Genomic DNA, 14,953 nt, shown 5'->3' on the forward strand with positions numbered 1-14,953 from the left:
ATACATTATGAAACAATACATTGCTTCATGCGGCACCACAGTACGCCGACCCAGGCACCGCCACTGCCACCGCAGCTCGAATGTATCTGCCGCAACCGCTGCTAAAGCCACGCCGGAAACTCCGACGCACGTGGCGTTGAAACCAAAGAAATTCGGGCCACGTGCACAGGAGCCGTTGCCGTACTATTTCCACTCTCCCTGAAATGGTACTCTACGCGCGACTAGCCGTCCTGCATACGGACGCAAGCCACCCAGGGCAAACCCTTTGGGAATGCATGCGGCGTCTAGAGGTAAACAGATTGGCTGTAAAACAGTTGATGTCTCCTTAAAACGACGTAGAAGCATATATTCCTGTTTGGTAAGATGAACATGAATAAAGTGGCGCAGATTAGCCGGGGACGTTTAAGGGCTAATTGACGTAAATATCATGTCACAAAGGTGTTCGTACAAAACTGTGACATGCATCGTCATATGTTTCATGATTTCGCAGAGCGTAGTTCACTGTTCTTGCGCTATTTCGTTATTTACAATCCTTTTGAGATGTTTCCTGCTCTTCTTTCCTCACTTGAAACATACTCAAATGAAATTTCCGACGACCCAGTAAGAATTTTAAGTCTATTCCTTAGTACTTCTAAAAGGTCACGCATTACGCCGTATGCATTTGTAAAGCTGCATTCATGCTTGCTCACTAACGCCTAGCTACCTCAATAATCACTGATTTCTATTTACCATGGTAACCTGTTTTAAATATTCTTCTTTACAGTTCTTGAAAAAGACCTAAATGAAGGACAGCGAAGAGAAATGGACAACGCTCGCAAGGTGAGACATAGATGAGACAGATGAGACAAGAAAATAATTTATAAGATTTATCAAGAGTTGCGCCGATTTAAATAAGCACGTTAATACTTATTTCTGATCAACTTTACTGTCTAGAAAACACAGAAGGATATTTAACGAAAATGCAAAAGAACATAAAAGTCCATTAAAACTGCATAATTGTTGCAGTTTTACAAATCTCACAATAGTTATTTTCAAGGAAAGTCAAGCTGCTCAGTTTTGCTTAGGTTTATCAACTTTATCGCTGTTCTGCGAGAAGAAAAGATCTGAACGCGATCACATCGAAATACGTAAAGCTGAAGAATATGCTTTGAGTACTTATGAGCACAACGGGAGCGAAAATTTGGTCTAACCAAGCAATGATGATAATGAATACCCCAGAAAACCAGCCCGTAAAGCGACCATACTATCCTTCAACATTCTAAGAGTCATAACCGCAGACTTCACTTTTCATTTGATTTATTTACTCTAAGGGTCTAGAATCGAGCATTACATAGGTTGGTAACAAAAAAAAAAGAAACTTGAAAAGGAGGTTATAGGCATGAAGAACAAAATACAAATAAATAACACAACGGTTCTCAGCATTAAGCACATACATTGCATGTAGTAGTAGCAGGAAGTACCACTATAGGTTGTGCCCCTTTCTGGGAAATCCAGTTACATTGCCTGGCTTCCACGTGGGGATCACTTTCCCATGCTCTTTCCTGGAAGTGAGGTGGCTGCCTAACTAGGCCGTCAACGCAGCCACTTGGCAAACCTGCTTTTACTGTCGAAGAAAGCCAGTCGGCTCTCCGTTCTCAACGTGTAAGAGCGTGTATTACTTGCCTACCCAGGGCGTGTACCAGGGCGTTCACGTTTTACAGCGGACCAAATGCCGTCGTTTTCAGACTTCGCTAAAATGGCGATCATCAGCAATGGCTCGAGAGGCGTCTTCTTCCACAGCTGGCTCGATGGCGCCACTCGGCTACGTTGAACTAGAGTGTATTCTAGTGGCACAAAGGGCTCAGTGCAGGCGGCCCGTTTGCACATGGATGCCGCGAGATGTCGCCACGGCAAGTTTTCCTACTACTATTGTGTGAGGGCCTGCGATTTCCGGGGCTTTCCACACGCAATAATTGGAGATATCGAATTGATCGGTGCTGGTATATAAACACAGTCATCTTGCACATGCGATTACCCATCATTTGCACATTTCTGATAGTGACTATGCCGGTAAATCGTGTGCAGTGCTGGCTGTGGCAGCTCGCAGTTTTATCGTCAGAGAATGCGAAATCTGATTGAAATCTTCAGTGTTCATGGCTCTTTGCAAGAATATCTTGCATGTGCATCTTTCAAAATATTTCTTGAACGGACACAAAATTGACTACTTTTTCAGCAAATAGCCCACCTTGAATGTGTACCTTCGCAGTAAATTATCCTGATTAGCTTGTAAAACACACGGCTTTTTCATAAAAAACACGGGGAAGGCGGGAGATGTAAATTCAAGACAATGAGCAAAACGAGGACAAGGTGAAAGCAGCAGCGAACGTTTCGACAAGTGAACTTGTCTTTTTCAAGGTGACATTTGTTTTGGTTGCCGCAGTATATATTGGTACGGTTCTTCTAAAGGGGGGAGGCCTTGAGGCGGGTGGGTGCGGGAAAGAGCCAAGGTGTGTTAGCGGCGAGGAAGTCGAATAGAGAATAAAGGAGTGCTGTGCACAAAGCCACACACGGCCGTCTGTCAATCACGTGTGCACGTCCGTGTGTCAACCGGCGTATCAACGGCTTGCACAATAGCCCTCTTCTACATGATTTTCTGGTGGTCGTGGGCTACATGTCTCTGAAAGAGATAATACAAGGAGCAGCAGAAGCCGTTTCTCCTGAAAAAATATAGTAATGAAAGAAAAGAAAGTATTGAATTTGAATGAATAAATAAATAAAAGGAAAGAAAACGGGAAGAAGAACAAAAAAGAAACGCTACGAAATCCAACTAAGTGTTGTTGCCTATAGCTTGACATTTTGCATAGCGAATAAATTCTTAAGCTCCCTTTGAAATGTTTACGCCTTCTGGTTGCAAATATTTGAACTTATGGATGAGGTATGGTTCTCTGTATTTTCTTTCTCGTTCAGAACGGAAATTTGACTCTAAGATGTAGAGTTTAAGTTCATCAAAGTTATGACTTCGTTGAAATTCTCAGCGGTGGCTTTGGGAAGCTATTTAGTTGTACCAGTGCGATGTCCGTTTAATCTGGCGTTCTTTGATTTTCCCCGTTTCACTGATATATTGTTTCCATCAGAAGAAACATTCAAGCATATAAATCACATCCGGACTTGTACAAGTGTAGCTAGGTCTGACTTCGTCTGTATAACTATTTGTGGTGCTTTTAATTTATGCCACATTGAACCTGTCTGCAGGTTTTGCACTTGGGGCAACAACACGCTCTTATTAAGAGGGAATGATGTTGACCGACTTTTGCGTGCACTAACATGTCTTTAACGTTCCTCTTGCGGCGATAGGTAATCCTTGGTACATCCGGGAACGCTTCTCTCAGACGCTCGTTGTTTGATAATATTGGGTGGTATTTGCGGAGGATGTTGTTTACGTTTGAGTGTGCATTAGAATATTTTGTTATAAAGGCTGGTGGTCTGTAAGATTCTGTTGTGGGCTGTTTCTTCTCTAATTCCGACTGTTTCTCCAATCTTGACGCGACATCATAAGCTCTGTGAAGAGCAACTTGTGGATAGATTCTTTCTGCTAGCGTTGTATTAAGTTCATTTAGGTGGTGGATATAACCGTGGTCCTCGCTGCAGATTCTTCTTATTCATTTCGCTTGTCCGACAAAACTCCTTGATCGCAATTTCGCGGGTGATGACTGTTCTAGTATAAATATTGCTGGCAATCCGTAGGCTTCCGGCGAAGTGTCGTTCTCAGTTTTCCGTTTGCTATGTAGACTGTCGTATCGAGGAAGCTGATCTGACTAGGAGATGGTGCGCAGTCAATTTATTACTCGGGTGAAAACAATTGATATGGCTAATAAGGTCGGTTAACGCGCTTGTGTCGTACTCCCATATTATAAATATGTCGTCGATGTAACTAAAATAGGTGTGGCGGCCTTCTGGAGGACACACCGGCACAAACGATTTCTCTGGAATGCTCGATGGCTCGTGTATAAAAGCCGATGCGCTTGACTGGCCGAACAGGTTTCGGACGATAGATCGATCAATAAATAAATAAATAAATAAATAAATAAATAAATAAATAAATAAATAAATAAATAAATTTTATTATTACATAAAAATAATATACAGATAGAAGTATACAGAAGGAGGTCGCATATTTAAAACTGAATTGGGACCTCCTGTTCATGGTTAACATAAAAGTTCATTTAGCAAGCAACAACAGCTCAATTGGTACAATTCCAGCAACAATAAATAATGACATAAAAATCTAAGTAGATGAAGTAATTATTAGACAATATAACGGCAGTAAGCAATATTTTGAAACTAGATAAAACGAAAGTAAAAGAGGAAGAAAGAGAAAAATATTAAAGAAAAAGAAATGAATTAGTTGTTGGAGTACATAACAATGGCAGGCCTAAAACCAAAATCGGATTATACAATGCATAGTGTCACTTACATATCACATAACGGAAAATTTTTCACCTCATCATAAAATCGATGGGTTTTCAGGAGTATTATTATACATGGAAATGTATTCCATGATGAAATGGCTGCAAAGTGAATTGTCTGTTTCCCATAATTATTGCGCACTTTGGGCAGAATCAAGTTATTATGCTGCGCAAAACAAGTTGAGTTAGTGCTTGTTAGAGATGATATAGTAATTAGCGATAATGATATTTTGTCATTTAATACTTTGAAAAGAAGAGTGGCAAGGCTGTACTTGACAAGGGCTGAAACGTCTAGAATGTTATTTGCTTGTAGTAACTGTTTAGCATTGGCTGTGTGTGGATTCGACGTGATTATTCTAATTGCCTGGTTTTGGATGGTTTGTATCGGTTTTAGGTGAGTAGTGTACGTGTTACCCCAGGAGGTTATGCAGTAGTTAATGTGACAGTGTACAAACGCGAAATAGAGTGAGGGCAACACAGGTCGTGAAAAAAATGAACGCGCCCTGATGAGAATGCGTATTCCATGTGATAACTTCTTTATAATATGCGTTATATGGCGATGAAATTTTAGGTTACAGTGAATAATGGCACCTAAGTACGTGCATTCTTCACTTGCTTGTAATAAATGGTCACGAATGGAAATGGACGGAATGCATAGTGATGATTTATTCTGGGATGAGAATAAAACAAATTTAGTTTTAGTAGGATTAATGATAAGTCGATTCATTTTGCACCAATCTATCAAGTTATAATGATCACTATTAGGCTTGTTTATTACCGTTCACAGACATTCGCCAGAATTAGTAATTATTGTATCATCGGCATATAGTATACATTTAGAAGATGTGAGGCAGCTAGGTAGATCATTAATATAAAGTAAAAAGAGTAGGAGGCCCAATATGGATCCTTGTGGTACACCTAAATTAGTCATTTTAGGTTAAGAATGAGCATCGGAAACACTAACAAGCTGGTATCTGTCTCGTAAGTAGCTGCGTAATAGTAGTAAAGGAGGACCTGTGATACCAATTAAATCTAGTTTAAGATAAAGAATTTCGTGGTGAATGCTGTCAAATGCCATTGAAAAGTTTACAAATAAGGATGCTGCGAATTTACCTTTGTCAATAGCTTTCTTTAATTGATCAGTAAGCGATGCAAGTGCTAGCTCAGTAGAGTAACCGGATCTAAATGCACATTGGTCAGGTGAAAGAATATTAAATTTGTTTATCTATTTGATCAATCGTTTTTCGAATATTTTCTCGATGACCTTGCTAAAAAAGGTTAAAACACAGATTGGCCTGTAGTTAGATAGTGATGAGCGATCGCCTTTCTTAAAAAATGGAATAACCCTACCACGTTTAGGCTCGCAAGGAAATGTGCCTGTTTTAAACATGAGGTTAATAATTTCAAACAGTACAAATGATATTGATTTACAAATGATTTTAACATGACCAGGATGAATGTTGTGCAGTCCAGCACTAGTTGTTTTTTAATTGTTGATTACTGAAACCACCTCATCAGGAATGGTTGGAAACACATAAAATGAATGTGGAAGGCGCTTTGATGCGTATAAGTTGTGTTGAATTTGAGTGGAGTTAGCAAAAAAGAAATTACTGAAAGCATCCGCAATATTAAGAGGTTCGAAATAAGTATTACCATCGTGGGATATTTTGGTTATGCTATCCGCTCCTTGTTTCCCATTCAAAAAGGAGTTCACTATTTGCCATTTTTTTCTTTACGTCCGAACCACACCTAAGTATTTTTTCTTCGTAATATTTGGTTTTTAGCTTTGTTAAGCCGTGAAGAAAGTGTGTTGCAAAATTTCTCGTACCATGCATGCAGGTTTAAATTGAATGGCAGGCTTTTAGTTTTTTTATATAGGTTTTCTCGTGTGCGCATAGCCTTCAGCAAACTATCGGTCACCCAGGTATTTTGAGGTGAAGCCACTTTCTTTCTGCGTTTACTTATCTAAGAGTAGGTATGATAGTATGAGATCAACTTTCTTATAAATCGCGAGAAGGCTACCTGAGGATCATTTGGGTGAAGAGCGAAAGATCGCCGACTCTGTTCGCCGCTGTCGCCGTTATTTGATTGTAGCCTGTTTTAAGGGCACAAGTTCGCCCAATAAAACGCTGGTTTCATCATTCTAAATTTTGCTGCTTTCTTCACCGTCACTACTACATTACATCTGGTGGAGGTGCTTTGCATTCATATACAGGACGCACCCACAAAGCTATGACCAAAGCCTGAACGCGGAAGAAAACACCAACGTCGCCAGGAACAAGCGACGTAGTCAAATCCTGCAAGAATGCCCCCAGAGCACGGACTTTTCCCTGAGACGACCAGGATCGCGGCCCAGACAACCCCAATGGCTGCCTCAGCGTCCCCCATTCTGGGGAAAGAACCGCGGGACTCACCAACTTTCCATGGAGCACCGACTGAAGAACCCGAATCCTGGCTAGAGACCTACGAACCAATCGCGACTTTAAACTACTGGGACTCCGACAGGCTGTGGCATCTATACGTTGCCTAAGAAGACGCCTCTTGAACATGGTTTGAGAACCGGGAGTCAAGCCTGACAACATGGAACCTCTTCCGTAGCGGCTTCCTAGCTCATCGCTATCTTTACGGAAGAGATGAGCCGTCTATTCTGCAGCGCCGACCCAGAAATGTCTGTGGGGAAGAAAGTCCGCAAGCTCATGCGTGTTGTGAAGGAGGAACTCTCCGCCGGAATGGTACGAAGCCCACCTAAAACTGCCGTTGAGTTTTTTCGCGAGGCAACCAGCATAGAGAAGACACTGAAAATGGGGAACAGGCAATCCAACCCACCGCTCGAACTCAACAAACAACGCCGAAAGTCCCTCACTGGACACCGATGACCAGCGCGACACTACCAGAGCGGTCATGCGGGAAGAGCTTCAGATGTTCACTTGCACAGTCTCAAGTGGCTTCGATTGCCAACGTCGTACTCGAGGAGCTCCAACAACCACGCTGAGTACCTCAATCACCGCAACCTCAGCCGGAAGGGATGACGTAGGCCGCCGTAGCCCTCCATCACATTCCTCCTCCGCGCTTGCGCCAGGGCGCTGTAACGACGCAGCTCCGCCGTCCACCACCGCTGACGCCGCCAGCTCGCCCACCTGTCACCCAAAGCAGTCACGCTGGGAAGACGGACATTTGGTGCGCCCCCGACAACCGCCTGCTCTGCTATCACCGCGGCGAAGCCGGCAACGTCTGCCGCCGATGCCCATAGCGCCGACACTCCGCGCCCTCAGCAAGGTGAACGTCTTCGCGACATTGGCAACTACCTCGCTGCTACTCAGTGGAGCCCCCGACGACCATCCCGTTTACCGTTGCGAGGCCGCTGCCTGTCGACGCAGCGCCGTCCATGCACTGGCCCAGCCCGGGACCGGTCCGTCATCCCTTGTCCAGAAAATGCTCGACCGCGAAATGCGTCGCAAAATGCTCTACTGCTCGACCACGAAATTTGCGTCGCAAGAGGGATCGCTCAACTGCACGGAATGGAAAGCAAAAGTGATGGTGACAAACTTCAGCCAGACGCTCAAGCACATCAACAAGGGCACGGTGTTAGCACACATCGAAGAAATTTTGTAAACCAGCAATGCATTTGTCCTCTCGGATTCTGCCGCATCTACTCCGACGACCATAGTTCTCGAACCAGACTTCAACCTAAATCCAAATCTACCCCAGAGTAAACAGCAACAGTTGAGAAGTCTTTTAAAACGGTACAAAGACTGCATTTTGGACGTCATCAAGGATTCAACATGCACCAGTCAAAAACATCGCATAATAACCGAAGAATGCACTCGAGCACTCCGCCAGATCACTTACCGAGTTTCGACGCAAGCACGCGAAGCTATTAGGCAATAAGTCGACGAAAGGCTGGACGACGACATCATCCAGCCGTCGAAAAGCGCGTGGGCATCTGCTGTTGTCTTGGTGAAGAAAAAGGACGGAATACTACGTTTCTGCGTCGATTAGCGTCGACTGAACAAGATCGCGAGGAAGGACGTACACCCCATTCCACGCACTGACGACGCATTGGACCGGCTCTGCAAAGGTAAATGCTTCTCTTCGATGAGCCTCAAGTCTGGCTACTGGCAAATAGAAGTCGACGAGACGGATCGCGAAAAGACCTTCTTCATCACGCCAGACGGCCTCTATGAGTTCAAGTTTATGCCGTTTAGACAGTGCTCGCTGTCTGGAACCTTCCAGCAAGTGATTGGCACGGTTTTAGGAGGATTGAAATGGCAGACTTCTCTTGTTTACTTGGATGACATCATCGTCTTCGCCGGAAATTTCCAAAATCACCTCAGGCGTCTTAAGACAGTACTAGAAGCCATCAAGTTATCAGGGCTTACTCTCAAGCTGGAAAAGTGCCGCTTTGCTTACGATGGGCTGCTGCTCCTAGGCCTCGTCATCAGCAAATCTGGAGTCCACCCCGACCCACAGAACACAGCTGCCATCGCAAAGTTCCGACAGCTCCTCGACAAGGAGGCAGTGTGTAGATTCCTTGGCATATGTGCGTACTAGAGGTGCCTTGTCAATAACTTTCGCTGAGCCTCCGACACATCTAAGTCTGATCTCGGGTTCAAGTGGGAAAGGCCCCAGGCCCACGCATTTCAAGAACTCAAACGACGCATGCAGTCGCCGCCGGTACTTGCGCACTTGGACGAGGACGCCGATACCGAAATCTACACTGATGGCAGTCGCCTAGCCTCGGCACCCTCCTAGTGCTAAAGAAAGACGGGCTTTAACGGCTGATAGCTTAAGTTGGCCAGGCGCTGTCAAAAGCAGAAGGCAATTATTCTATATTCTATATTTGGAAGGGAACACTGCCGTGTTCCCTAGGGCATTTAACCGAGGATTACCTTTATGCTCGCGTCAATACGACCAACTTGTAAAGAACTTCTCACCAGTCCACGCCAAATACCTTCTTGTTGCTCCCTTAGCGCTGTGTCCAGAATCCAGAAGTGCTGCACACCCTACATGACGATCGGACCACTGGACATCTTGGATTCTCCCGGACGCTATCGAGGATACAGGAAAGGTATTACTGGCCGCACCTGATCGCCGACGTCGCCCGCTACGTCAAGTAATGCGGAGAATGTCAGCGACGCAAGACACCACCGACAAGGCCAGCAGGATTACTATATCCCATCGAGGCTCCTTGCCAACCACTTCAATAGATTGGGATAGATTCGTTCGGACCCTTTCCGATGCCAACACTTCGAAATAAATGAATCGTCGTGGTGACGAACTACCTCACCCGCTTCGCTGAAACGAAAGCTTTGCCGAAAGGCAGCGCAGCCGAATTGGCGAAATTCTTTGTCGAGAACATCCCGTCGCGACATGTTTCCCCAGAAGTCCTCATCACCGACAGAGGAACGACCTTTATAGTAGAGCTAGCCCAAGCCATTCTGCAATACATTCAGAAGACAAGCCACAGGGGGACAACTGCCTACCACCTGCATACGAATGGTCTTAAGGAGCGCCTGAATAAAAACATTGCTGATATGCTAGCAATGTACACCGGCGTCGAAAACAAGGCCCGCGATGCCGTCCTGACGTACTCAACATTCGCTTACAACATGGCGGTGCAAGAAACAACCGAGATCACGCCATTCAAGCTAGTATACGGCAGGAAGCCGACAACGACTCTCCACGCCACGCTGCCACATGTCTCCGACGAAGAGAATCTTGACGTCGCCACCTATCTCCAGCCCGCCAAAGCCCGACCGCTCCCCGCCGGCATGTCAAGAACCAGCCGACACTATAACCTTCGACGACGCTACGTCGAGTGCCAGCCCGGTGACTATGTTTGGCTTTGGACCCCAATACGGCGACGAGGACATAGCGAAAAGCTTTTACGCTACTATTTCGAACCCTACATGATCATCCGAATCAATGACGCACTCGACTATGATCTCGCACCATACAGCATTTCGCTATCACAGCGGCGCCGCTCACGACCTCAAATAGTCTACGTTGTGCTACTTAAGCCATTCTACCAGCGTTAATGAGATTTGGGACTTTGCGTAGCTGGGGATCTCTGCAGTCTTTTTTTTACTGTGTCACATTGTAGTTTGTTTCATTTATAAGCGTTCTTTTCTGTCTTGCTCTACTGTTTTGCTTGTGGCATCGGGACGATGCTTTTTGAGAGGGGACATCTACACGCGTACTTGTTTATCTTTTTCTGGTGAGCGCTTTTTACAGTTTAACAAATGTTATTGCTCAGCGCTAGACGCGCCTGAATGCATCGGAAGTTAGTGGAATGTTATCGATGGCTCTATCCGCTGTCTGTTGTTACGGAACTTTGTGTAATCTTATTAGATGTATGCGCAACTCGAATGGTGTAGAGCTTTCTGGAGGACGCGCTGGCGCAAGTGATTTCTCTAGAACGTTCGATGGCTCGTGTAGAAAAGCCAACGAGCTTGACCGGTTGATTGCCGACTTTCTTCGCCGCTGCCACGGTTATTTGAGTGTAACCTGTTTTTGAGGGCACAAGTTCGCCCAATAAAATGCAAGCTTCTTGTAACTTTTGCTGCCTTCTCCAGCGTGACTATCCCAATAAAACTAGCGTTTTATTGGGCGAACTTGTGCCCTCAAAAACAGGCTACACTCAAAGAACGGTGACAGCGGCGAACACAGTCTGCGATCGTCGAAAATCTGATCCGCGGATCAAGCGCGTCGGCTTTTATACAACAGTCGTCGAATGTTCCAGAGTAATTGCTGGGACCCGCGTGCCTTCCACAAAGTCCTCATTATTCGCATCGCGCTCTCACGCATTCAGATTACAGAAGGTTCGGTCACAGGCAGCGGATGGAAGCACCGATAACATTCCAAAAACTTCCGATACATGCAGGCGCGTCCTGGGCTATGCGATAACATTTGTTAGGCAGTGAAACGTGTCGCCCGATAAAGGCAAACAAGTACACTTGTCAATACCCCCCTCTTAAAAAGCGATGTTGCAACCCGATGTTGCAAACAAACGAAAGTAATAAAGGAAAGCACTCGTAGCAACGAAAACAACGAAATAAGGAAGTTCATCAGCGTCCGTAAAAGGGTTTGAGACGCACCACGTGGACCACTTCAGATCGTGCGCGGCGCCGCTGTGAATGCGAAATGCCGTCTGGCACGACCTCATAGTCCAGTGCGCCATTACGTCAGATGACCTTGTAGGGTCCGAAATAGCGTCGCAGTAGTTTCTCACTGAGTCCTCGTCGGCGTATCGGGGTCCATACCCAAACACGTTCGCCGGGCTGGTACTCGAGGAAGCGTCGTCGGAGGTTCTAATGTCGGCTGTCGGTCGTCTGCTGGTTCTTTATCCGCAGGCGGGCGAGCTGTCGGGCTTCTTCGGCGCGCTGGAGATAGGTAGCGACGTCAAGATTCTCCTTGTCAGTGACGTGCCGCAGCATGGCGTCGAGCGTCGTCGTCGGGTTCCTGCCGTAAACCAGCTTGAACGGCGGGATCTGTGTTGTAAGTTGCACAGCCGTGTTGTAAGCGAATGTTACGTACGGCAGGTCGGCAACCCAGGACTTGTGTTCGACGTCGACGTACATTGCTAGCATGTTGGCGAGGGTCTTATTCAGCCACTCCGTGAGACCATTCGTCTGTTGCTGGTAGGCCGTTGTCCTCCTGTGCCTTGTCTGACTGTATTGCAGAATGGCTTGGGTGAGCTCCGCTGTAAAGGCCGTTCCTCTGTCGGTGATGAGGACTGCTGGGGCGCCATGTTGCGGCAGGATGTTTTTCACAAAGAATTTCCTCACTTCGGCTGCGCCACCTTTCGGCAGTGCTTTAGTTTCAGCGAAGCGGCTGAGGTAGTCCGTCGCCACGACAATCCAGTTATTTCCGGTTTTTGACGTCGGAAAGGGTCCCAACATGTCCATCCCAATGTACTGGAATGGTCGGCAAGGAGGCTCGATTGGCTGCAGTAATCCGGTTTGCCTTCTCGGTGGTGTCTTGCGTCGCTGACAGTCTCGGCAAGTTCTGACATAACGGGCGACGTCGGCGGTAAGGCGGGGCAAATAATACCTTTCCTGTATCCTCAATTGTGTCCGGGAAATTCGGAGGTGTCCAGCGGTCGGATCGTCATGTATGGCGTTCAATACTTCTGGACGCAGTCCTCACGGGACAACAAGAAGGTAGTAGGCGCGCACTGGTGAGGAGTTCTTCCTTACGAGTAGGTTATTTTGAAGCGAGTGCGACGACAATCCTCGCTTAAATGCCCTAGGGACAATGTCGGTGTGCCCTTCCAAATACTCGGCGAGGTTTTTCAACTCCGGGTCGGCTCGCTGCTGTTCAGCGAAGTCTTCCGCGCTTATTATTCTAAGGAAGGCGTCGTCATCCTTGTCATCTTGCGGCGGCGGGTCAATGGGGGCGCGTGATAGGCAATCGGCATCAGAGTGTTTTCGTCCGGTATTATAGGTTACAGTGATATCTTATTCTTGCAGTCTTACGCTCCACCACGCCAGCCGTCCTGAAGGATCCGTTAAATTTGCGAGACAACATAAGGCGTGATGGTCGCTGACGACTTCGAATGGCGTGCCATATAGGTAAGGGCGAAATTTCGCTGTAGCCCAAACGATGGCGAGGCATTCCATTTCGGTTATAGAATCATTGCCTTCCGCTTTTGACAACGACCGGCTAGCGTAAGCTATCACGTCTTGATGTCCAGCTTTTCTCTGGACTAGGACAGCACCGAGGCCTAGGTTACTGGCGTCAGTGCGCATTTCGGTATCGGCCGGCTCGTCGCAGTGCGCAAGTATGGGCGGCGACTGCATGCGTCGTTTGAGTTTTTGAAATGCGTCGGCTTGCGGCGTTTCCCACTTGAACTCGACGTCACATTTAGTTAGCTGTGTCAGCGGCTCAGCGATGCGTGAAAAATCCTTGACACACCATCTGGAGTAGGCGCACATGCCAATAAATCTACGCACTGCTTTCTTGTCGATGGGCTCCGGGAACATTGCGATGGCAGCTGTCTTCTGCGAGTCGGGGCGGACTCCAGATTTGCTAATGACGGGGCCTAGAAACAGAAGCTCGTCGTAAACGAAACGGCACTTTTCCGGCTTCAGAGTAAGCCCTGGTGACCTGCTGGCCTCTAGTACTATTGCAGGCCGGCTAAGGTGATCGTCGAAATTTGCGGCGAAGACGACGACGTCATCCAAGTATACGAGACAAGTCTGCCACTTCAATCTGGCTAACACCGTGTCCATGACGCGCTGGAACGTTGCAGGCGCCGAGCACAGTCCAAATGGCATGACCATGAACTCGTAGAGGCCGTCTGGCGTGATGAAGGCGGTCTTTTCGCGATCTCTCTCGTCAACTTCTATTTGCCAGTAGCCGGACTTGAGATCCATCGATGAGAAGTATTTTGCGTTGTAGAGCCGATCTAATGCGTCGTCTATCCGTGGTAGGGGTTATACATCCTTCTTTGTGATCTTGTTCAGTCGATGATAATCAACGCAGAAACGTAAGGTTCCGTTCTTTTTCTTCACCAAGGCAACAGGGGATGCCCACGGGCTTTTCGACGGCTGGATGATGTCGTCGCGCAGCATTTCGTCAATTTGTTCGCTTATAGCTTCCCGTTCTCGCGGCTAAACTCGGTGAGGGCTCTGGTGGAGTGGTCGAGTGCACTCCTCGGAGATTATGCGATGCTTGGCGACTGGTGTTTTCGAATCCTCGATGACGTCAAAAAGCAGCCTTTGTATCGTCGGAGCAGAGTTCTGAGCTGTTCTTGCTTAATCATGGGGAGACTTGGATTAATGTTGTAGTTCGGCTCGGGAACCATGGTCGTCGGGGTAGGTGCGGCGGAATCCGAGAGGACCAACGCATTACTGGTTTCCAGAATTTCCTCGATGTACGCGGTCTTCGTGCCCTTGTTGATGTGCCTAAACCCCTGGCTGAAGTTTGTCAGCAACACTTCGGTTTTCGCTCCGTTCAGTCGAGCGATCCCTCTTGCGACGCAAATTGCACGGTCTAGCAGTAGACGTTGGTCACCCTCGATGACACTTTCTACGTCGGCAGGTGCTTTGGTGTCGACGGAAATGACAATGCTGGAGGGAGGCGGGATGCTGACTTGACTTTCGAGCACATTTAAGGCGTGGTGACCACGAGAGCTCTCCGGCGGTATCGCTCGATCTTCCGACAGTGTTATGGACTTGGACTTCAGGTCGATGAGTCGATGATTGTGCCGTGTTGATTCATTAAGTCCATGCCAAGAATGACGTCTCGTGAACACTCTTGGAGGATAACGAAAGTGGCAGGGCAAGTCCGGTCATGAACGGTAATTCTTGCCGTGCAGATTCCAGTCTACGTAATGAGGGGTCCTCCAGCGGTGCGAATTTGAGGGCCTGCCCATGCAGTTTTAACTTTCTTCAACTGGGCGGCGATGTGTCCACTCATTACGGAGTAATCGGACCCTGTGTCCGCTAAGGCGGTAACTTCGTGGCCGTAGAGAAGCACGTCGAGGTCGGTGGTTCTTTGTACGG

At 47.0% G+C, this 14,953-nt stretch overlaps 1 protein-coding gene across 1 annotated transcript in view; it reads left to right on the forward strand.

The window, feature by feature from the left end:
* The window catches only part of LOC142568187 (uncharacterized), a 150,142-nt gene that overhangs the window by 80,844 nt on the left and 54,345 nt on the right, over positions 1–14,953 (forward strand). The window contains exon 4 of the mRNA XM_075678241.1: positions 764–819. Coding sequence (XP_075534356.1) covers positions 764–819 — 56 coding nt within the window. The remainder of the gene's footprint in view (positions 1–763; positions 820–14,953) is intronic.

Source organism: Dermacentor variabilis, unplaced genomic scaffold (genome assembly GCF_050947875.1).
Source record: "Dermacentor variabilis isolate Ectoservices unplaced genomic scaffold, ASM5094787v1 scaffold_17, whole genome shotgun sequence".
Taxonomy (NCBI): Eukaryota; Metazoa; Arthropoda; class Arachnida; order Ixodida; family Ixodidae; genus Dermacentor; species Dermacentor variabilis.